The sequence below is a fragment of the Chiroxiphia lanceolata genome, chromosome 8 (assembly GCF_009829145.1).
Source record: "Chiroxiphia lanceolata isolate bChiLan1 chromosome 8, bChiLan1.pri, whole genome shotgun sequence".
NCBI classification, from domain to species: domain Eukaryota; kingdom Metazoa; phylum Chordata; class Aves; order Passeriformes; family Pipridae; genus Chiroxiphia; species Chiroxiphia lanceolata.
Window position 1 is genome coordinate 33317644 of NC_045644.1, and position 23034 is coordinate 33340677.

Here is a 23034-nt window from a genome sequence, read left to right on the forward strand (position 1 = left end):
TAAATTTAAAATGAAGTGAAAGCAATATTTCTGGTTAAAGTCTAATTCCTCAATACGTCCTCTTCTCTAGTTGTACTAAAAATAACAAGAATCTTATCTCTCCCTTCCAGCCAGAACTGACTAGTTAATCTCAGGTAGATCCTTTCTAAAAGCTTCCTCAAGACTTCTTAGCACTGTAGTTCACACTGAGGAAAGCTGAAGGACTGGCATGCTGTGTGCCGCTTGATTAAGAGCAGGTGGGTAGCTACCAAAATACAACCAGCCTTAAGAACCGAAATTCTTGCAGCATTTGACTCAGCTCACAAGACAGGCTAGAAATCACACACAGGTGTGTGGAATCCTGTGTTCTCCTGCCTTGGTTATTTGCATTGTTTTCCCTGTCACGGCCATAGGAATATCAGAAAACACAATAACTCACCAGAGAATGTTGTAGCCTGAACTGACAGTAACTAATAGTGGCAAGCTGAGTAGCAAACTACAGCTGCAAGAGGAGCCTGCAATCATTTCATCCAGAGCTTCCCACCCTCATCCTGGACACCCTTTTCTATGAGCACTTAGAACATTATAAGTTTCCTCTCCAGTCTCTGGTTGAAATCTTCTTTCTAGTAGCTCATATAAGTCTTCCAACTACACTCAAGGCTCTAGTTGCCATACCCTCCATTTACCACTTCTCAATTGACCCATTTCTCCTTGCCAGTCATCCTCTCTGTTCCACATGATCTTTCTTAGGTAGCTTTCCCTCAGCTGAGGCTCAAAACCCACAGCTTTCCCCAGTGATCCTGGGCAGAATACCATTTCAACACAACTTTGTTTGAAAGCATGTTTTTGCAACAGGAGGTCTGAAACCTCCTGAAAAATCAAAAATGAGAAAGGATTCCTTTTCTCACGGTACTAGAAGAACATGTTTTGAACCTGTTTCTCACCTACATTATATATTTAATATGATTACATTATGCTCCTTTGTACACATACATATACACAAGACAGCTCACCAAAGAAATTTCCACTTCAAATGATATCACAGCCCACTGCACCACTAAAGCAGCAAAAAAGGCTTTGACATATTAAGAAGCTGGTGAATTTTCTGAGCACTTGGCACCGCATATGATCTCATGTGCTCACAAATACAGTTATCCACCAAGGTCAATCCCACCTGCACACACTCAGCGCTCTGCAAAAGATGTCCTGATGTTTTCCACAAAGGGACCTACAGACACACAACAGGAGACACACAGTGACCTTTTATTTTCCTGTATACCCAATTTCAATGGGACAAGAGTCTTCCAGAAAAGACCTTCCATTACTACATAGCTTGAGAACTATTAAAAGCACTACCTAAAATGCTCCAAGAAACAGACAAGGGAAGAGATCCAGTTTCCCCTCCTGAATTCAGACAGGAATTACCAGGTTTATGGTCTTCGATAGGTAATTTCCCTAACCTGTTCTCTAAAACCTCTAACAGGGTAAGTAGCAGCACAAATGATAAATTATTATCTTTTAATATACCACATACCTTAGGATTAGAAAGATGAAGTAGGTAGTTATGATAGCAGAAGGAACTATAAACTCAGGATTCTTGTGTTCAATTCCAGAGACAGTAATGCTCCAGAGGTTATTTGTCTCTTAGTCCTTCCTGACTTCCCTCTGTTGTGGCCCCTACACTTCCTCTGACTTTCTCAGGTGTCTCTCATCCAATTATCATCCTGCTTATTCCTCACATCTGTGCATCACAGTCCTCTCTGGAAAATATATGGGGATCTTTGAGGCTACAGTGAGGTGAGTTCTCATGTTTTCCCCCCTGTGCACACTGCTCTCCATATAGAGTTGGATGGTCCTTTTAACCTCAAACCAGAGATGTTTGTTCCAAAAGGATTCTGCAGTGATGGCAGCAGCCAAAGACCAGCAATTTATGAACCAGCATAGGTGAACTAAGATGAATGCATTTGTTTTTAACACTTTACAGATGTAACTAAATTTAATGAGACCTTGACAGTGAAGCAACACCAGCACTACAAACAAAACCAAACCAAAAATCCTAAGCTTGCTGCAAAGAACTAAAACCTCTCAATAAGAAATCAGCTCAGTGTTCTTCCTTAATCAACATATATGTGTGGGCAATCTCAAGCAGAGGGTGTGATTTGTTGATACATCTTACTGGCTGAACTGTCAGCCTTTTGCTGGAACAGGTGCTTGCCCAAACACTGGCAAGAGGGGCAATACCACAGCTACAGGTGTCAGTTCCCCACAATGACTTTGTGAAAAAACATTCTTTTTTTACATGGTAATAAGTGACTCTTAAGTTACTTATTTGCTATGCCATCAGAAGCACAAGAAACACATTAACATTAATGCAATCACCTCTAAAAGAACCCCTAATTTTAGCTGTTCTACATTATATTTTTATTGGTTTTAATTAGACAAAAAATATACCAAGACCATTCACAAGTTAGCCTTTAAAATCTATTTTTTTCCTTTGGAATTCAGAACAAAGCCTAAAAAAATTCCTAAAAACAGCAACTGAACAGGTAACTATGTTGAAAGACAGTTTGGAATTTCATTGTGGAACTAAATTACTTCCCTAGAAGGCTACCTGTCAAAGATCGTTAATTATCGATGTGTGAAATGACAACTCCTTTTTATTTTCTGATAAACCTTTTTCTCTTGATATGTGGGGGTTGTCTCCCTGACACACAGGAGAACTAAAGCTGTCCATACAGTATATACAGACTCTTAGTATTGGCAATGAACTTACTTTAGCAGAGCCTAGGGAAGAGACAGCTGTCACAGGAGTGGAGCTTTCTGTTTACTCTTGAGAGGAGAAGAGAAAGGGAGATAGAAAAGGTGTGACGTGGTATCAAAGGAGAGAGAAATGTAAGAATGTGCTCCCACTGAGTTTCCCAGACACCTCATCAGAAAAAATCTTATTTAAAATAAAGCCAACAAACAAACTGCTTGCACATGCGGATTTTCATCGAGTAGCTTGACATACTTCAAAAGTAAAAAAAAATTGCAGCATGTTACCTACTATATGAAAACTTTTCTCTATGATTTATAACTGTGAAAAAAATGCACTCCCTGAGTAAAAGCACCTTTTTTCTCCCAGTGACAAAAACAGCAAGTCCACCTCACTCCTAGTGAGTTCTTTTTGCTCATATGGCAACTGCCCATGGGACAGGAGCAGTAATGGCCTCTATGAGCACTCATCTTGATTTTCTCCATTCTTACAGTGAAAAGTCCCTGTCTATATTCTCTATCAAGAGGCATAAAGACCCTCAGAGTGAAGGTGCTACCCTGCACCTGTAGCCACAGAAAACCAAGGAGACAGGGAAATGAGGGCTGCAACCCCCTGGTGAGACACCATGACCTGTGTAAAGCTTCTGTACCAAAAAGACTTTGCAACCTGCAACTTGCTTCACTCAAAGTACAGAAATAATTCATGTGCAGGAAAACACAGGATAGCTTATGTATGAAAATGAGTGTTGAACCTGTGGAAAGTAGAAATACTTCTTGACAAGTAGACAAAAAACAAAAGCCACTGAGAATGGTCCCATTTTGAGAAGTAGAAAAGTACACAAGAATCTCTCTGTGGGATAAAATATGATGTCTACTGTAATAAACCTGTAAAGACTTGAGTATATTTAGTATTAAACCGTAAGTAATCTCACTGAATTGAATGATAATCTGCTTAAAATATTTAAGGTAAACATCAGCACCTAGAATTTCAGGGGAAAGAGGAAAAGCAATAAAAGGAAATGGGGAAAAAACAAGGGCCACAAGATGAGATATAAGCAGGGATACAGGCAGGAACAGAAAGTGAGAATAATAAAACAAGGGAAGGTTTCAAGTGGACTGAGCTGCAACAGTTGACAGTGGCTGGAACACACAGTCCATAAGATTAGGAGCTGTCTTTTTTTTTCTTCTCAAACCCTTTGACTCATTGTTGTAACATGAATAAGAGAATGTAATGCACTTTGGAAACAAATTACAGCTATACAATCAATTTCCTAACCAATTAGGAAAAAGACTCTCAAAACTCCTCATCTCCCAAAAATGTAATTAATGCTACAGTTGACGTTGCTTGCCCAAAACAAAATCGTGTATAGATTGTGCCAGAGTTTATCGACTGAAATAAAAATACATGAAGCAACAATGGAGAGAGCGATGCCAAAGGATGCTGCAAGCTTTTTATAAAATAATTTTTCATTTCAGGAGGAGTTATTTTCTTGTGCAAACAGGCATAAAATTACTACCCAGTGCACTGCTTCTCATTGATTTCTGCTTGGCACAGTTTGCCAGATGCTGTTTGGTCTAAGTATCGCCTTGACCTCCGCTGGTGACGCTGGCCCCCTTTTGCTTTGTGGCCCACTATTTTCCCAGCAGGGAGATCCCACCCCTCAAATAGTTCAGTTGCAACTTTTGCTAAAGGCTTGTAGGTTCCCCATATGTTGTAGCGGAGGGGACAGCCTGACTGGAATTAAGTCAGGAGTGGCGTCCAGCTCTGTGGCTGGAGCTGGCCCAGAGGAGATTAGAAATGCCCCAAAACTAATTAAATATTTTGTCTCCTGCTGGTAAACAAAGGCGAGTGAGGGCAAAAATACGAAATGCCTGATTTAACTGGGATCTGTAAGTAGCTTGACAACAGCAACCCTGAAGTCAGTGATGCATGATTTAAAAGCCCCTAATGGGCCAAAGCTGTTACACAAATTAGACTTCTGTTGATTATCCTTCGCCTTATGTATTTGCAAAACTGTTACATAAATGTACTTACTATCGGTTCTCAGAGCGTTTCACAACAGCATTTCTGGGGTAAGAGCCATGCAGTCCAGATATTTATCTGGAAGCATTCTTAACCTTCCCTTTTGCACTAATAGAGAAAATAAATATAATAACCCAAGTCAATATGTACCAATAAGAAGCGTCAGCATTTTCAGTAACACTTTCAAGGATCTGAACTGTCAAGTGCTGCTTCACAAAAATTAATAGAAGAATTCTCTCGTTTAATATCTAGTAACATTTTTTAAACATTGCCAGCTAAGTAACTTTTCAAGGCACTTCTCTTTAAATAAACACATATATAATACATATAGAATATATATAATCAGTTATTTAAAGGAAGAATAATATATATTTAATCAGCTAAATTATTTAAATAATGGATCTAATGCTTTTGATATATACAATTCAGATTTAACTTATACAGTTGTGTAAATTAAAAATCCACTCTTGTGGCATTTTAAATATTGTGTGTATTTTAAAATACACTACTGCAGACTTAACTTCTTTCCTTTTAGAAATGTGCCATAGCTACCACGTAAATATTTCACAAATATGTTTTAGAATGCTAAGTGAAGAAATGTCCTACAAAAATCCTGTCATGAAATAAAATGAGAACTCTAATTTGATGTTCTGTATACTAATTTCCTATACATGCTTAGCCTCATACACTTCTGCAATCCTACTGCAGTTAAGGGGACTAATCCAGTGTCCAAAGACAAAAATAGCTGTTTGGTTGTCCAGGACCTCAGTGCAAAATGCTGTCAGTGTGAACTAAAAGTGACTTGTTAATGAAAGCAGAGTATTCACCTCTTCAGGGAGGGCCTGTGTTCAATCTTTATATTTTCCATAAGTCCACTTTTACTTGTGGGGTTTTTTTTAATCTTTGCAATAAGGTTATCTTTACTTGCTGAAAGAAACAGTGAAAAATGGCAAATATCAAATATGTGAGTAAAAGAAAAGGAAACCTTAAAACCAATTGATACATACATATACATATAAACACAGGCAAAAAATAAATATAGATCTCATTTCATTTTCATAGTATTTTACAATTAGATTTTTACTTTACAATTCAGCTGTTCTGCAAATTAAGTAATCCTGACTCAGGTTCAGTAAGAGTCTATAGCAAGGGCTGATGTTGCAATTAATGCTTTCCAAAGGAACCAGGAACTCTTGTAGCTCTCTCGGTCTGTCCCTGCCCAGGCAGCTGAGAGCCCACGATCACACACATATTCCACATCTGCTCCTTTGTCCAAGTGGACAGCAGGACGCCACAAAGGTTTCCTCCATCCAAAGAAAGGCAATTCTAAAAGATTAAGATGTTCCAGTTAGGCACATGGTAACATTTGATGGTTTGGATGTTCAGATCCCCCAAGTGCCCCATTTCCAACCGATAACGAATTGGATGTGACAGGTGTATTCTAAAAGCTACTGGTAAAGCCAGTTGTGAATAAAGGAACACTTAATGTCATGATTGCTAATATAGCAACAATAATGCTGGCTTTAGAATGCACAAAGGACAACGTTTCCCATTAGGTACGTGAGAATAAAATGTGAGAAGCCATGACTAGAAGAGCAGAAATCTCACTTCACCCGGCATATGTAGCAAAAGGACTGAATATCTGATATCAAAAAGCTTGTTGGTTGAGGTTTTTTTCTCCCACAAAGCTAGTTGTTTCTTTTAATTCCTTATTTTTTCAGGATTTCATTTCTTGAATGTCAGCATTCTATTGGATTTTCACAGGTTTTCTTTTGAATTATACAAACTCGAGGATGGGAAAGTTTTCTCAGAATTAATTATTATCATAGTGAAAACTTCAAATTAAGAACTTCAATAATTTTTACAGAAATATATTCAGCCACAAGAAAACAGGTTTCCTTGTTTCCACACAAAATAAATGACACAATCATCCTTATTTAATTGCATACATTGTGGTTTATGTCATCAACTACTCATGGACTTTAATTCCTAATGCAAAAAATGCAGGAAGGCAGCTCTATTTCTGTTGCAGCTGGCCTTGTTCACATACAGTTGAGAAGTAAAAAGGTATGTATTACTTTTTTTTTTCTTACAGCTTAAAAAAAAAAAGTGTCTGAGCACAGTAATATTGATATTTATGTAATTCAGGCTCAATGAAAAATGTGCTTTGAACAAGGTGCTATCAGTTTAAAGAACTAGGGAGGTTTTTAAAGTCACCAGGAAAACTTCCTGTCCAAGTTCTATAGCATCAAAAACAAACAAAAAACCCTGAAGTTTGAAGGCCATGAACTGGTAACACAGAATATATTTTCAACAGAAAATTCCCAGGTATTTTACCACAGAATATGATAGATTTTTCCATACGCTTACATTTTTATATTAAATCTGGACATTGTTCTCCTATACCTAAATCACAAAGCATCAGCACAGATTGCTTTGTGGAATGCTACTGTCTGTAGTGTGTGTTGGGGGCCACCAGATTAGATGATGGCCTTATGAAATGCAGAAAAGACCATCAAAATACCTAATAATTCAAGACAGTGATGCAATAAGAGTCTGAAAATACAAAGAATTCTGGCAAACTGCATGCAGATTCATTTCCCTTATTCTCTAAATCTTTAGCAAAAGCATGTTTCTTCTTTGAGGTGATGGAAAGCGTTTAATGTATCTCAAGCATTCACAGAATAAAGAAGCTGTAAAATGCAATGTGATCCACGAAGAGGAAACAAACCCAAATATTTTATTGGCATCACTGAAGTGCAAAATGTACAACTGTAAAGCTCTGTCCTCCTCTGAATTTTGAGGAGCATGGGTGACAAAACAGGAACGTGTGTGACTGCACAGGGAACACGAGCTTATCTCTATTTCTTTCAGCAAGGTTGTTTTCTAGAAAGGCTGTTCATGTTTTCTTCCCCAAAGCAAACAGGTCTTGATACATTGCATAAGGCCTTTGCATAGGTACAACTGGAAGAAGCACATAGGCAAATTTCTTCTAGTTAAGAGAAGACTGGTAAAATCAGTCTCAGGTCTCACGAAGAGTGTAAGATAACTGAAAACAGTGGAGGAGGGAAAACAAATGTACAGAACTTGTGATCTCTCTTACTTTTCCTTGGCTGGCAGGAAAGGCTAATAAAAGCAATGAATTCATATTGTACTCTTTTAAGGATCAAGATCCCACTTTCTTTTCATTCATCTCAAAATCCTAGGGCATTGTACAACTTAATCAACCCTCTCAATCAGGGAATGAAGCAAAGACTACACCTCCTGAAGTATAATTCCCTTTGGAGCTCTTCCTGGAACTGACCGTACTATCTTTCAGTCAGTGCTAGTGCCTGATAAGACAATCGAATCCTTTGTTAAGAACTTCCAAAAGGAAACAGAAGCACCAATTAATTGGTATTCTGACTGGAACTAATTCAAAGGTGTCTTCTAGTACCTTGGGATACAGTGTGTTCTGCTTTGGAGAGAACCAAGCAGTCAGAGATTGATGAAGGGGTGATGAGGTCAGGTTTGCAAATATAGAACCATCTGCACAGTCTCCTGGGTTGGTACCTGCAACACAGTAATTTACCGGAGCAGGTGTTTCCTTTTAATATACATTTTTTTTCTGCTGAAATTGTAACTTTATTGAGAAAGTGCCTGCAGTTTGTTATTAAGAGGGTACTTTTTTCATTGTTGCTATTAACTATTAACTGCTGAAAGGTTTCTGAAAGTTGTAATACCCACACTCGTTAAAAACACAGGTAAGAAAAGAGGCTGTGATGTTAAATATTGAAGTCAATCTGACACATCTTCAGAGAGCTGCTACACATAAACATAATGAAGTCTAAAAGGCTGTTTTTAAAACAGAATTATTTCATTCAGAAAGAAACTGAATATGGGTGACTGAAATTATCATAGTCATTAAGATCTTAAGATCGTGATTTATTTCTGTTTATAGCCATAAATAATTATGGAGGAAGGAGGCTTTCTGAAACAAAAGAAAAATTCAAGAATTCCAGCTGGAATTTCCCACCTGACTTGAGCTTTGTGGGATGTATAATCTGGTAAGTCCCCTCTGCTTTGGATCCAACGCACAGAGGAAGGTCAGCAGATAATATATTTGAACTCAAACTCAGGTTCCTGGCTTTGCTGCACCTCATACTCTGCTCCAGCTCTACTATCATCCACACAATCTCTTCTCCGGCCAAACATCTCTCGACCCAACTTGCAGATCCTATGAACTGTCTTTGCATCATTAACTTCAACTGGGGGCAAACACTGAGGGTGTGCCCTTAAAGTGGTCACATTCCACAAGTCTCTGCATGGGCATTACACCTCCTGCTCCTCACAAACCTAATTCCACAAACATTCTTGAGAATGTTCCTTGGGTTTGCCTAAGATATTTTATTGACCCTGTAATTCTTAACAGGACAAAAATAACATATGGGAAAGTAGTTTCTTGGTTTGAGCTAATCACCAAAAAAAGTCACAGAAAGCTACAAAGTGAATAAAACTTCAGCCTATATGAATCACAACATTAAAACCCAGGGAATGTCCTTCTTTGCCACTCAGTGAGGCAAAAACACAAGTCAAAGTGAACCTCTCACTGAAGAAACCAAGAGAGTTAGAAATGTTTGGTTTTTCATATTCTACTTTAGATGTTAAATCTAAATATCTTAGTCTAAAACCAACTTGTAGGAAAAAAAACCATACAAACTTCTGACTATCTGGTCATATACTGCGTTTTGTTATTGCACTTTCCTCTCCTTTTGAATTTTGTTAATTATGGTTTGGGGTAAACGTCAGGAAATAAAAGGACAGTAACTCAGCAACTGAGAAAAAACCCTTGTTCTGTGTTTTTAAGTCTGGTAATTAAAGACAGATTTACTCTTCTAGGGGAAAAAAATAGATGTCGGAATCAAACTGCTTAATTGGCAGATTTTTCAGTTTTTAATTGAACTAGTTTAATTTTTATCTGATCAGGCATCACCCTTAATTCTAATTTAGGGGTTTGATTTTTTTTTTACTTCTGGGAAGGTCCCCTCTGTTCCTGGCGTGTTCCTCTGTCACTCTGATGAACACATCTCTGATGAGACAAAGAAATCCTTACTTTCCCAGAAATAACTGCCTCATCTGTTGCTAATTTCCCTTCCCTCCCTTATGGAACACATGGCTCCTTTCTATGACCTCTTGCTGTGTGCACATTCATAAAATCTTTTCTTTCCTTTTCTTGCAAAATTTTCCAAATTTAGGAACAACTTTTTAATGTATGGTTTCCACCTATTCTCATCTACATAACTAAAAAACAAATGCAAAGTATTATCATGAATCCTTTAAGCAAATCTTTTAAATGGCTTACTGAATAAAAAAAGTCTTCCCTTTTTCATCCCTTTTAGCTCTACATTCATTTCCAAAGCAACAAACTTGTATGGTTTCTATTGCTCAGTATTTTTTTATTATTTCGCCTCATTTCTCATGTTCTTCCTGACCCCTACATGAGCTGTGCCTCTGCAAAGTAAAATAAGCAAATGTGCATTTAAATTGTCATGTCTGGGCTGTTGGATCTGGCCTGTAACTTCTGTTGGACACTCCCATGATAAACAGCACTCAAAAGCAGAGCAATTTTTGGAATTGTATTTCCCGTCCAATAATTTGCTCTTGGTTCAACACATCTCTATGCCCCAAGTCTTAATTAAGAGAGCAGCACAAAACAGTTCTGCAAATCCTCCCCAACAGAACCACTAAACAAATCCTTCCCATAAAAACACAAAACCAGGCCACACAAATTCTAAATAATCTCATTTGAAGTCTGCACAACCTATTTTTTGCCCTGGGAAAGACAGAATTTGTCACACAACAATTAATTTCCTCTACTATTGACTGAAAATGTGCAATATATTAAAATAAGTCTTGGTGAATAATTAGGATCACCAGGTCAACTACACAGTATTTCAAGAGAATAAAGTTGCTACTGAGAAAATGAGTACTCTTTTTCTTGCCACTCTCAGCAGCCTTGCTTGTTTTACATATGGCTTGCATGTTTAATTAGCAATCTTTCTGTAAGTGTCTGCAATTAGACAATGATGATTAATAAAATAACTCCTTTAAAGCTCCATTTAGGCAGCAGAACTGCACAATAAGGTATAATTAATTCATCATTAATAAATCATGGCTGGTTAATTAATCTGTTGATTACAAACATATTACTGTATAGCCTCCCACCTGAGCTCTGGTGATTTTTCTATCCTGAAAAGAAATAGAGACAAAGTAGTAGTAAACTATAAAAAAAAAATGCTTTAAGCAGCAAAGATATTGGTTTAGTCAGGAAATTTAGATAATAAGTATCTTTAAAATTTATGGGCCTTGTTCATCATTAGTCCTTGTAGAGTAAAAAAATAATAATTGAATCGTCTATGTGTTAAATGTGGACGGGTGAAAAACAATTGCCCCTTTAGTTCATTTATATTCTTAAAGAAGCATCTCAGATTATAGGCCAGACTGAGCCTTTGCATAAACCACAAGGAGAACAAGCTTGCAGCATTGCTGCTCAAGAAGAGCCATGTCACCAGCCAGGAAGTGATCAGTTTGATTTGTGAGAAGGTGAGGCCAAGGATAAACCTGCCACTGCAACAGGGCTGCTGAGCTGCCTGTGTTTGATGACTCCATGCTTATAAATAATATTTCAGGTCCATGAACTTCAGCAAGAGTGAGTACAGAAGAATGGGCATTTCCACTTGGAGACTCCTTTTGCTTGCCACCTAGCCCTTGACCTCAATAGTGCATTTAAATCACATTATTGGTATGTTCTGTGTAGCTACAGGATATAGAGACTTGTCTCCAGGTACTTGGACTTCAGCAAGATATAAGTGATAAGCTATGATAAAATTCAAAATAACTGGAAATAAGGGAACTTGGCACAACTAAGTTCCTCATTATTTATAACAGGCTGACATCCAGCTGTTCCCACATTATGAAAATGTCTCTGAGTTCAAAACACTTCATTCTCAAATACTGCAAAGAGAAAGTACTAAGGCTAAAGCTTAGGACAGAGGTGACTTGAAATTTCGAGACAGCAGAGTTTCAGCTGGAGAAACTGAAACAGTTCAATATTCCTAATAAATCCAGTGAAAGACCACGTCGTGGTGACAAAATCTGAAGCAGCACTTTAGGAAGAAAATTTTTCCAGAAAGGGTATCTATACTTCCAGGAGCAAATCTCCAGTCTTTGAGAAGTAACTGACATTGCTGTAACCAATAAAGTTTCCTTTCAGAGTTTAATCAGCTTTACGTGCATCTCTACGTCAATCTCTTAAATCTTTCTGCTCTAATGAAAAGCATTGACTAAGCAGCAGCACCATGAGCAACTGCAATACCATTCATCTTTGAAAAATGCTGTTCATAAAAGAGAACCACAGGCACATTTCCAAAACATTTGTATTTTTTCACATTTCAATTCAAGTAAATTAATGAACAGGACTGTCATTTTAATATATGGCAGAGAAAATACATGTTTCAAAGAAAGGAACTCAGATGTCACAGAAAATTCTGAATCTGGGAAAAGTTCAATTATTTTATCAATCAGAGATGTTTACAGTTCAATCCAAGAAGCAGAAAAACAAGACAGCTGTCCTTGGACATTCTCTGAGGTCAGTGTATACATGAAGTGGCAAGATTAAGAGGGAAGAAAACAATACCAAGGATCTTGAAGATCAGAAGATTTTTCAAGCCATTTTTAAAATGGACTACAAGGAATCAAAGACTTCTGAGAACAGGGGGGATTCACTGCCTAGAGCTGAGAGAAAATCAGCATAATAGGAGTTCCATGAAGGTGTGGGAGGTTAGTGCCAGCTCCTTCAGAAAGTCAGGGTTCCTTTTAACACCACAGCACTTTGCCCTGCAATGTCCACCCTCCCGTCGCTGCGCAGGCAAATCTTCAACTCCCCTCCACGGCGGGAACACTGAAAGGCTGAAGGGAAACAAGAACCCACAGTTAAAAAACACTAGTGTGGAGCACAAATTACTTAAAAGTCCAGGAAAAACTCCAGCAAATGAGGCTGCTGTCTGCAGAAAGCAAACACTGCACCAGGGACAGGCTTTAGGGATGAAGATCTGCCCAGCTGTATTTCCAACTGGAACTTGGCTCCTGAGTCTCACAAACCTGCTCCTTAACACCAGCTGGGAAGCTGCTGTGCTGCAGCCAACTGAAGCCTTGAGTTCTCCCTCCCTGGGATACACTTTCTGCAGGTCAGAAGGAAGAACACCAAGCATTATCTCCAGGAGAATGAAGAACCATTTTCCTGGCACTGAACAGCTCAAGCTGATATGACAGTCAAAGAAGGAATGAGGCTGAGGGGGAAATAAGCTCACACAGGCAGTGGAAAAAGTCTACAAGGAAACATCACTGCTGCTTCAGCTGTCACAAACTGACACCAAGTTCTTCCAAAGACAGGAAGAGACACCGATTTATAGAATCCTGAATATATAATTTAATACAACTGGATCAACATGAAGTAGGATCAGCCTTGTAACTAATTAAAGAACTAAGCTTTTGCCTGAACTGTTCAGCCATACACAGGTGGGATGATAAAGTTCACTTCACTTGTGGACTCTGTAACTTATTTCAGCAGAGCCATTTTAGTTGCACAACTCCTTGATCAGAAAATGGTCTGGTTCAGATGGTATTTAGAAAACGTTTGAGTTTCATGTAGTGTTGCTTTTGTAAAAGGCTGTAAATGGATGAAGAGGCTTTAATGTCCAGTTCCTTACTCAACGAATTTCCAACTGCTACAGAAGTTGTTCAAAACTAAAGGGTGTATTTTTCCTCTCAGCCCCACAATTTATAAATTAGACACAGACTGTACTCAGATCCCTGCAGACCATAGGCTCTCTAACAGATGGCATATATGTTGTATGCTTTAAAACTCTTTCTCACCCACTGCTGATAAGAAAGCTGTTCTTTGACCAGGATATTAGATTCCCAGACAAAGCAGACACTCTAAAACAGTGGAAACAGGACCTATCTAAAGATTGATATTGATACTTTCTCTTCTTTTCCATTTATAGGACCACCAGTTATTGGTTTTAACTTGTCAGAACATCATCTAGGAATGGAATAATGCTTCAATTGGGTATTTTTGACTCTTACAGATCCAGGCCATGCTACATTTGATCTTTTATTATTGCCAGGAGTGGATACACACCTAAGCTCTCCCACACCCTTGTGATAGCAGACATAAATAAAAGAGATTAATTATTTCATATCTTCAGAGGTTGGCTGTGGTTGGTTTTTTTCTTGTTAAATGTTCAAGCAGTACTGGCTGTTTCATAGCAGGATTACTGAGATTGTTTTCATATTGGTCCATCTCATTTTATTTTTAAAGAAACTTCCAAAGTAGAAGAAAACCAAAAAATAACCCACAAAAGGAAGGTTTAGCCAAGCTTATATGAAAATAATATTTGATCTATTCTTTCTCTCCCACAGAAGCACTGATATTTCACACTATGTCTGAGAGCAACCAGGCCTGCAGGGCACATATCAATAACTAGATTTCATTCACCAGCAATACCTTTGCAGACATTCAAGCATCTCTGGTGTGCACTCACCTTTTAGATCACAGGGTTATTGCACGTCCAGTCCCCGTCCATATTTACTAGGAACACCTCACACTATATGGAGATTTTCTACATATTTTCAATACAATCAAGTATGTACAATTGCAGAAACAATACATAACAGCTACATTCAAAGTGCTCTGAATTCCTCTGTGATTAACCTGACACAGGGACTGTGAAGCTGAGCATGCTGATATCACAGAATCACACACCCCTGCACTCACAAGTCAGCTGTGGCCTTATGCTAAGAGTATCCTATTGTTATGAGGAGCTTCTAAGTCTAGATGTAGCTAAATGGCCATTGCACACAAAAGGGGCAAAATGGTTTAAGGACTAATGGATTTTCTTCATGATGTCATCATAATGACATCAACTCAGGAAAAAGTGCTGGTTTTGCAATAATATATGTTTTAAGAAATCACCAGTATTTTGGTTGGATTTTGGGAAGCCAGTCTGTTTGGTGATATGGAATTCCTTATGCACGTTTATAAATATTACCTTAGAAATGTGAAAACCATGTGAAGGGCTGGATACACAGACTGCTGCTAAACACTGCACTCATTAACAAATACAAAAGTCCATATATTTGATATAAGAGGCTATAAACATTGCAGAGATTCCTCAAATGAAAGAAAGGCAAGGATTGATATTGAACCTTGATTTAGCCAGCAGCATAAATTCAGGGACATGTACACAGTTTCAAGAAAGATCATAAAGTATTTCACCTGGAAAATTCTCTTTGTAGCCTCTTCCTAGAGGTCACCATAGCCAGAGAGATCTGACAATGGATTTATTGTTTCTTATTTTTGTATTATTTCATATGCAATCTGTTTGGGAACTAACAGATCCTTCATTTTACAGAAGAAATTCTTCCTTTATTCTTACAATAAGAAGTATTGGGTATTACAGAGGCTACTAAGTTTCCAAAATAAGTCAGTGAAACGATTCATTTGGAACAACTCTCAAGAAAATTCCAACATTGAGCAGAAATTATATAAGCTTTTTTGGTCTCAGAATACACGAGGGGAAAGGAAAACACTGCTCAAAGTGTACTGGAAAGTACACAGGGTTAATGAAAATACTGATACCTGTTCCCAATACCCAACAGGGAAACCACAAAGACCAAGCAGGAAAGTAAAATCCAATCAAAACACGTAAACAACATCACCTGAGTTTCACCAAGCTGCACTTGTGAGGAAAGGTCAGGAGAACTAAAATCCAAAAGCTGAAATCAAAAACCATCCGCAGAGAGTTATGATCCACAAACCGACACTTCCAACTCCCTGTGGGCAGGATGTGCCAGGGTGGTGGGTAGGAAAGAAAGCAATTTATCAAAGATTACCTCACATGCAAAATATTACATCATGTTCTACTCATACTGAGAAAATGGACAGGGAGTTAATACTACAGTTTTGACTGCAGTAATAATAAACCCTTGTCTTTTCTAGGGAGTAGATAATAAATGGGCAGCTTTGCCATAAAACAGTTTCTCTTACCAAGCATTTCTTTCTTCCCCAGTTGCTCTGACCAGTAGCTGCTTAAAACAGCATGAGCAGATCCTTAAAAGAAATTGGAAAAAAAAGTACAGAATTAAATTATAATCACTATTTTATAGAGCAAGCACAGGCAAAATGCAAATGTCATAAATCAAGTGCCACGTGTGTCTAAGGCAAAAAGAAAACCAACTACGAGTTTGCACAGCAGACAGAACTTAAGGCTTTATAATTGCCATTATTTACAATAAAGCAGTATTATTTCCTTCAATGGAAATTTTACTTAGCTGAGGGCTTCAGCATTAGCCACCAACACAAAAAACAGAACACTGATGGAAGTGGACATGAATTTCTACTGCAATACTCATCCAACACTGAACCAGTCTCTCACTTTTCTCTAACTAGAACACTTTAGGGAAAAGATCTGAAAAAGGCACAGGAATGTCTGGCCTAATGACAGCAAGAAGCTGATTGCATTTTTGCTGAATGAGTTGGCATCAGTCATGAAAGTTTTCAATTTAGTGAGCACACTCCTGCTGTCCATATAAAACAGGAAGTTATAAGAGACTCCAAAGAACAAAAACAGACTCATGACATTTAATATGAACCTTTTGATTGAACTGAAACAAAAGGAAGAGTTGCTTATCTCACACACACACCTGTAACAGGGTCCTCCAGAACTCCATACCAAGGTGCAAAGTATCTGGAGTAAAAATCATGGCCTTTCCCACTGGAATTCCCCTTAAGAGTGAGTATGAGTCCTTTCACTTTTCCCATCTTTTCAGCTGACAAAAAGCTTTGTGCACTCACTTTCAGTTCTTCCAACACAGACCTTGAATATAAATTATAAAATTTTAATAGCCCATATTCTTCATTTTACTTGAATGTAAGTACTGAAAAGAAATATGAAACTAAAAAATCATCTTCTCTACGATTCACAAACAGCCTTAAAATATTAGAGGAAACATTGTCCTCTCAATGTTATTTGACAGAAATCATCCTGAATATAACACACTCTGAGTGAGCAGAGAAAAAAAAAGCTCAGGCCATGCATTTTTTATTTATTTCTGAAAATGGAGCATCCTAGAATAGCAGCTACAAAAAAAAAAAAAATCAAACTTTTATTTTAATATTTTAATCATTGAAAAAAATATTTCCTCACTACAGAACGCACAGAGTTAAGTGCTCCACCTCCTTTCAGAGCAAGTAAATAACACCATTCAGCTCTTCATGGCATTCTAAAGCAGTCTACAACTGTCTGATACTTCTCTGCAAAATAAAGTCTGAAAGAGTAAAAATAATAAGCACTCACATGAGGACAGTTCCATCTATTTCTATCTTCCCACTACCCCAGTCTTTAAACATTAGTTCAGCCAAACCTCAAGTTTGTAATAGTAGTAACTTGGTCTGATTAAAGAAGTTGTCTCTCCACAATATATAGCTGAGTCATACTTGAATTAACAATGAAATTCAGCTCTATGAGAGTCACAAATGCTTTGGAATAATTTGAATTGGAATTTTCTCTGTAAAGCTACTTACAATGCTGTTAAGCATGTGAAAGCAGATTAGTCCATTGAGTGTAAGAATTCCTGGCATTCTGGCCATGTGCTCTGAATCAAAGCAGGACTCCTAACTTCCTGCTAGGTTACTGGATCATTTTAGACTCAGACGGAAGGGGAAAATACACCATCATTAAAACTGTTTCCTACACCTCCTTTTCTTCAAAACAGATTTCAGATTGACCTTATTCACCTTTTCAGGTTCAATAAGTTCAAACTAAAAGATAAAATAACTATTTAATACAGAAACTTAAATTAGAGTTTTTAATCTCCACCTGATTTAAAACTACATAACAGAGCTTAGTATGTAAGGAATAGAGATTACACAAGCCAACTCAATTTCTGCACTCCTGATTTAAAAAAAAAGAAGTATTAGACACCTTTCATAAGTATCACTGAGACGGACTAATAGTTTCTTTGTATCAGGAGAGTAACGGACATCTTGAACAGTCATGTCACCAACTGCTGCCTGGTGGAAAAGGTAAAGGAGACAAAGGAAAACATCACCACTTGAATATGAAAAACTGTTTCCTTAACATTGGTGTGGAACACACTCCCTGCTACAACAGGCCCTATGCAAGGTCTCTCATACTAGAGGGTTCTCTAGTACAGGCAAGCAAGACACAAAGGCACTCATGAATGGATACAGGTGGGTGGTAAGAAATCCAGGATCTAGAACAGGGCAAGGACACTCCAGTCAACAGTAGTGGGAGACAGGTTCAACTGCAGCATTTTGGAGAATTCCATTTCCTGACCTACTGAGTCCTGACTCAGACCTTGCAAGTTTGGTGTTTCAAGTTCAGGAGTACAACAAGCAGGGCCTTGTTGCCATTTCAACCTACAAAAATAAGTAGAGCTATTACAAATGTTCTTCTAAGACAACATATAGATTCTATTTTTACCTTTATTAATTCTTCTACTTCCTCAAGTACCTGAAGAAAGGGGAAAAAGAAGGCACTGTAAAAAATAAAATATATATATGTATGTATTTATGCAACTATAGACACACATATATATTACATACACATAAAACATCAACATACACATACAAACAAACATCAACACACACTTCCCCTGAAGGCCTGTCAGGAATAAAACTTTGACTGACCTGAGGATGGGCTGTATAAAGTGGCAAGTCCAGGACAATGTGATCTTCCACTTGTCTGGCTTTTAATTCCCCGCTCAGTGTCACAAATGTGAGAACTGGATTTGTATTTTCTAGAGAAAGAACACTGTAACGTTATCAAACACAAGAATTTGAATCTAAATTACTACTGCTCTTGGAGTAGCTCAGTATATTCAGAAAAAGTTCATTATGCAAGTGTAGCCATCAGACTACAGCCTTATAATGACAGAGCAGTTGTAGTACAACACCTATGGTATCTCCATATGTGTCCTCTAAATGTTATGAATATTTAATTCCCTTTGTTGTAGAAAATGAAGATCTTAGTCAGAAGTGAATTTTCTAAAATGTTTATAGATAAAACATCTAGTTTGTAAGCATACTTTGTATGTGAAACAACACAGCAGCCGATGCCAGGGTAGCGTGACCACAGAGAGGAACTTCATTGGCTGGGGTGAACCACCTGAGTCCAAAGCAGGAACCTGGAAAAGAAAGTTTATGTGGTGTTAGTAGGTGGAAGAGTCTATTTCTTCATTTGATCTCAACACTTTATACAGAGTGGTGATCCTTCAGTTAAACAAAATGCACGTTATAAGCAGTCTTGGTCCCAAACACACTTTTAGAAACCCATTTGGCACTGATTTCTGGCACAGCTGTCACTGTTCAGTCAGGTCAGCAACTGGACTCTACTACAAACAAGAAGAGCTACTTTGATACAGGAGCAAAGGATGTGCAGAGCCAAAGGATGCTCCAGAACTGCCTCCAGCCTGGGAACCAGGCACATCCCTGAGAGGTGGAACCGGCACCTCTGATGCTGCTGAGGAGCCAGAAACCAGGGACACCTGAGATGTCACTGGTAAGAACAAACCCAACAAACTGTGACAGCCTCAGCTCGTAACTTATCCCCCAAGAAGGTGAAAAATAGTGTGGGAAAAGGGGAAAACAAACTGAAAAATACAAATCAGTAACTGCTGCTGTTGTTCTAACTGAAAGAACAGGGAAACAGCCTGGAAAAATAAAAACTGGTCTGAGAGAACTGAAAACACCATCATCTGTTGGCTGTTTCAGGTGCAAAGTGGAACTTAACAGCATCTATTGGTTTCTTGAAGTGGCGCTCTCTTATGTCTCTGAGATACAAAAATGCCTTAATTTTTACCCAAAATGGATAGAACTTTGAGAACTCCAAAATTCACAGATTTTTCCTTTTTCCTAAACAGGTGTCATTTAGAAGATAAGCCTCTGTGTCATGTATTATGGAATCCCACAAAGGCATGGTCATGATCCCTATACATCTGCAGGCTGGTTTGCCCTTTAGGGGTTAAGTGTCTTCCTATTCCCTTGTTAGATATTTTGGGGAGTAAACAGAACCAACTCACTTTTGGTAAAGTCATCTCCAGGGTGCAGCTTTCTGATGAAAGCTGTTTCTGAAAGATTCATTTCTGTTGCGATTTTTTGGTGCAAATCTTCATCCAGCTCCTAATGATGAAACGACAAATCCAATTAAAAGCAGGCCAAAAAATGCAGAATCAATCTTTCTGTCAAATACAGTTATTTGATTTTCTATTATTAATAAAACATAGATTCAGCTACAGTTCAAAATATTTTGTGAGATTAAAAAAATCTTTAAGCATAACACTGGGATAACAATCCAACCAACCATTGTGATACATGGGAATTTCTAATATTTGTCCTCTTAGTTTACAAATTCCTGGACTACGTGGAAAAATAAATCACCTAAAAAACTAAACTCAGTCTTTCCAGAAACACAAATCTGATTTTTTAAGTTGTAACTAAAGTCACACTGAGAAGTCATTTATTAACACAATCTAAAATTAACTACAACTTTATTTTTATAACTCTGAAAAATCTCTGCTCTACACCAAGAGCTCTGTAGTGATGGAATGCCCAAGGTGGCTCATCAGCCCTCAGGGCTGTGCCCTCCCCAACACTCCTTCAAGAACAAAACACTGAGTCAGTGGGACCCGAGAAGAGAGAAACTGAAAAAAAAACAAAACAAAACAAAACAAAATAAAACAAAAAACAACAACAACAACAACAACAAAAGAAAAGCTGGAGCTCACTAAGTGCCCCTCCATCTAAACCAGTGACCATTGATCCCAAGATACACGAGCCCCAGAGTGTAGAACATTCTACCTGGCCCTTGTCCCATTGCTTTCCCCACAATTCTGCTGACTGCCCAGGTTTGAGAGTCTGATCCTTAAAATACTGGACTCAAATGAAACAAAGGTCTAAGGAGACCTGATCAGGTTCAGCCTCTGAGAGATAAAAATCTGCCCTCCTAACTTTGATTATTTCCTTTAATAACTAATCCTTTTCAGCCCATACCACATATAGAAAACAATTATTAATGTGTACAATGACCTGTTCTTGCAGATTAAATTCTACACACCTAAACAACATTTTAACATTTTAAGAGTAACAAGCACCTCTCCTTTATTCCAGAAAAACAGTTCTGTAATTTACAGTTACAGTAAAGATCGTAAAACAAAACAAAGACCAACAAAAATGTTGTTAAAATAACATTTTTAATAACATAGAACTTTATTGAAATACTGCCATCCTGTGGCACCTCTGAAACACAGAAAGGGCTGGTTTTGCCATTCTTGCATTACTCCCGATTTTTTCGGTAAAGCACCTGACGAGACACTGAAGGGAACAGAGTAGTTTTGCTGCTGGCTGCACCATGCTTTCTTGAAGCTTAGAATAAAATGCTAAAGTAGGATCTCAGCTTTAACTTGGACACTAAAACCTCTACCTCCAGGAACTGCAGAAAAAACTTCATAACGTCCACATTCCACAGGCACCGTGCAAGTAAATTGTCCTCACAATAGCTTAGTGTAATAAAGTAAAATTAATATAAAAACGCAGTCAGAAGCTCACAGTTTTAAACCAGAGATCATTCTGAGAGTATTTAGATTTTAGGGGGCCAAAAATACCTGTGAAGCAAGATGTTCTCAAGTCATAGCTTTAGCTGCCCTGGTGAGTGGGCAATGTTGTAGGAGATGTAGGTAGACATGGGAACATCCAGAAAGGATTCGTATCATCAGTATAAGCTGTTGCCATTGACTATTCAACATATATTTTCCTATTTACAATTTTCATCAGGAATTACTACAGAAATAATAGAAGGGCTATAAACTTCTAATTCCCATTTAATAATTACTTTTAGTAGAAATCAGTTCCGATTAGTACCAACTGTTCACAACACCCTGATGAGGAGGGTAACTGCTGACAATTGAACCAAAACTACCAACTTTGAAGCAATAAAAATTGGCTGTTTAAACTCGACTAAAGATGAACCTAACACACTAATGATGGAAGACTAAGATCCATGTCTATACTCCCCGTCTTCCTTTACACAAAAAAATTTAAAAAAAAAAAAAATGGAGAAAACCCACACCAAAAACCACAGTTCAATCCTTCAGTCAAAAAATACTGAGTACTGATTCTGTGTTACAGCACTACTTTTCAAAGATTTCATTCAAAATCCTTCTTAATCCTTCAGAATCACTTAAGAAATTAAGCCATTTCTTTTTGACTTAACTCAGAATACATCCAGTATATTACTTAAAAAATATTTTAAGAAGACCACAAAAATTATAAAGGGTGTCTTGTGTGACATCGTTCTGATGCAAAGAGCACCCCTGTGCTAATTCCTCTCTATTCTGGACCAACAGCAAACAACCCTCGCAAGCAGCGCTCCCGACTGAAGGAAGCAAAGTCTAACACAGTGCTGAGTACTCAGGCCAAGCACAGAATGGCAAACGTCATTGCAGGACCTCAAGAAACAGTTGCTTGGGGCTTTTTTCACTTACATTTTCAAGCAGACAAACTGCCGCGGGATTTCCAGAAAACGGCCGGTTTGTAAAGGCATCAACCGTATAAACTGGGATTTGCATTGTCCTTTGAGCCTGTTCAGCCGCAGACTGTGCCCTGCAGGGTACTTTCTAACCTGCTCTACCCCAAACCACAGCAGAGCTGCAAGTTAATGTTTCCCTGAGGGCAGGAGGAGCCAGAGGGTCCATCCCGTCACTTCCGAGCGCCGGCCCGGCCCGAGCCTCCCTGCACGGTCCCGGCGCTCTGCAGTGGTGTTTTAAATTAAAACACAGAGTTCAGCCTCCCTCTGGCACCGCTCACCACCAGCTCCTGAACGCCCCCACGGGCCCTCCCAGCACAGCGCCCGGCCCGGCGCGCCCCCCAGTGAGGGAGGCGGGACCCCGCCGGGCTCCGGCGGTGCCGCGGGTTTACCGCGGGCAGCCATTGCGTGCGCCCACCACGGGCAGCCTCCCTGCCAGGGCCGCGCCGGGGCCGCAGGGCGCCCAGAGCGAGACCCACGCTCCAAGGCCCGACCGGAGGCGATGGTGGCGTGAGGCGGTGGCCGGGCCGCGCGCGCTCCCGCAGGGCGCCAAAGCGCACGACGGCGCACGCGCACCCCTTGGCGGCATCGGCGGCCGAAGGACCAAGCGGGGACCGCCCCCCCCCGCCTTCT

At 38.8% G+C, this 23034-nt stretch overlaps 1 protein-coding gene across 2 annotated transcripts; it reads right to left on the reverse strand.

The window, feature by feature from the left end:
• Positions 1 to 1555: 1555 nt before the first annotated feature.
• On the reverse strand, positions 1556 to 22713 carry PBLD (phenazine biosynthesis like protein domain containing). 2 transcript variants are annotated; one of them, XM_032694183.1, is made up of 10 exons: positions 22361 to 22713; positions 19901 to 20000; positions 18908 to 19006; positions 18510 to 18619; positions 18304 to 18333; positions 17782 to 17870; positions 16502 to 16674; positions 15846 to 15908; positions 4769 to 4864; positions 1556 to 1739 (listed from the first exon to the last, which is right to left on the reverse strand). In XM_032694183.1, the coding sequence occupies exons 1-9, from the start codon at positions 22442 to 22444 to the stop codon at positions 4788 to 4790; spliced, it is 825 nt and encodes a 274-aa protein (XP_032550074.1). In that variant the 5' UTR covers positions 22445 to 22713; the 3' UTR covers positions 1556 to 1739; positions 4769 to 4787. The 2 variants fall into 2 exon arrangements, with proteins under 2 accessions (XP_032550074.1, XP_032550073.1); XM_032694182.1 differs by lacking the exons at positions 1556 to 1739; positions 4769 to 4864 and adding an exon at positions 12154 to 12703 and having other exon boundaries at positions 22361 to 22705.
• Positions 22714 to 23034: the final 321 nt, after the last annotated feature.

What these genes read in the sequence shown, in the direction of transcription:
- PBLD (XM_032694182.1), bottom strand. Translation starts at nt 22,444, where the DNA reads ATGCAAATCCCAGTTTATACGGTTGATGCCTTTACAAACCGGCCGTTT. An exon ending in CAGTTTGTCTGCTTGAAAAT is followed by an intron (nt 20,001 to 22,360) that starts GTAAGTGAAAAA and finishes TTTCATCATTAG; the next exon opens with GAGCTGGATGAAGATTTGCA. An exon ending in AAGTAGAAGAATTAATAAAG is followed by an intron (nt 17,871 to 18,303) that starts GTAAAAATAGAA and finishes CTTTTCCACCAG; the next exon opens with GCAGCAGTTGGTGACATGAC.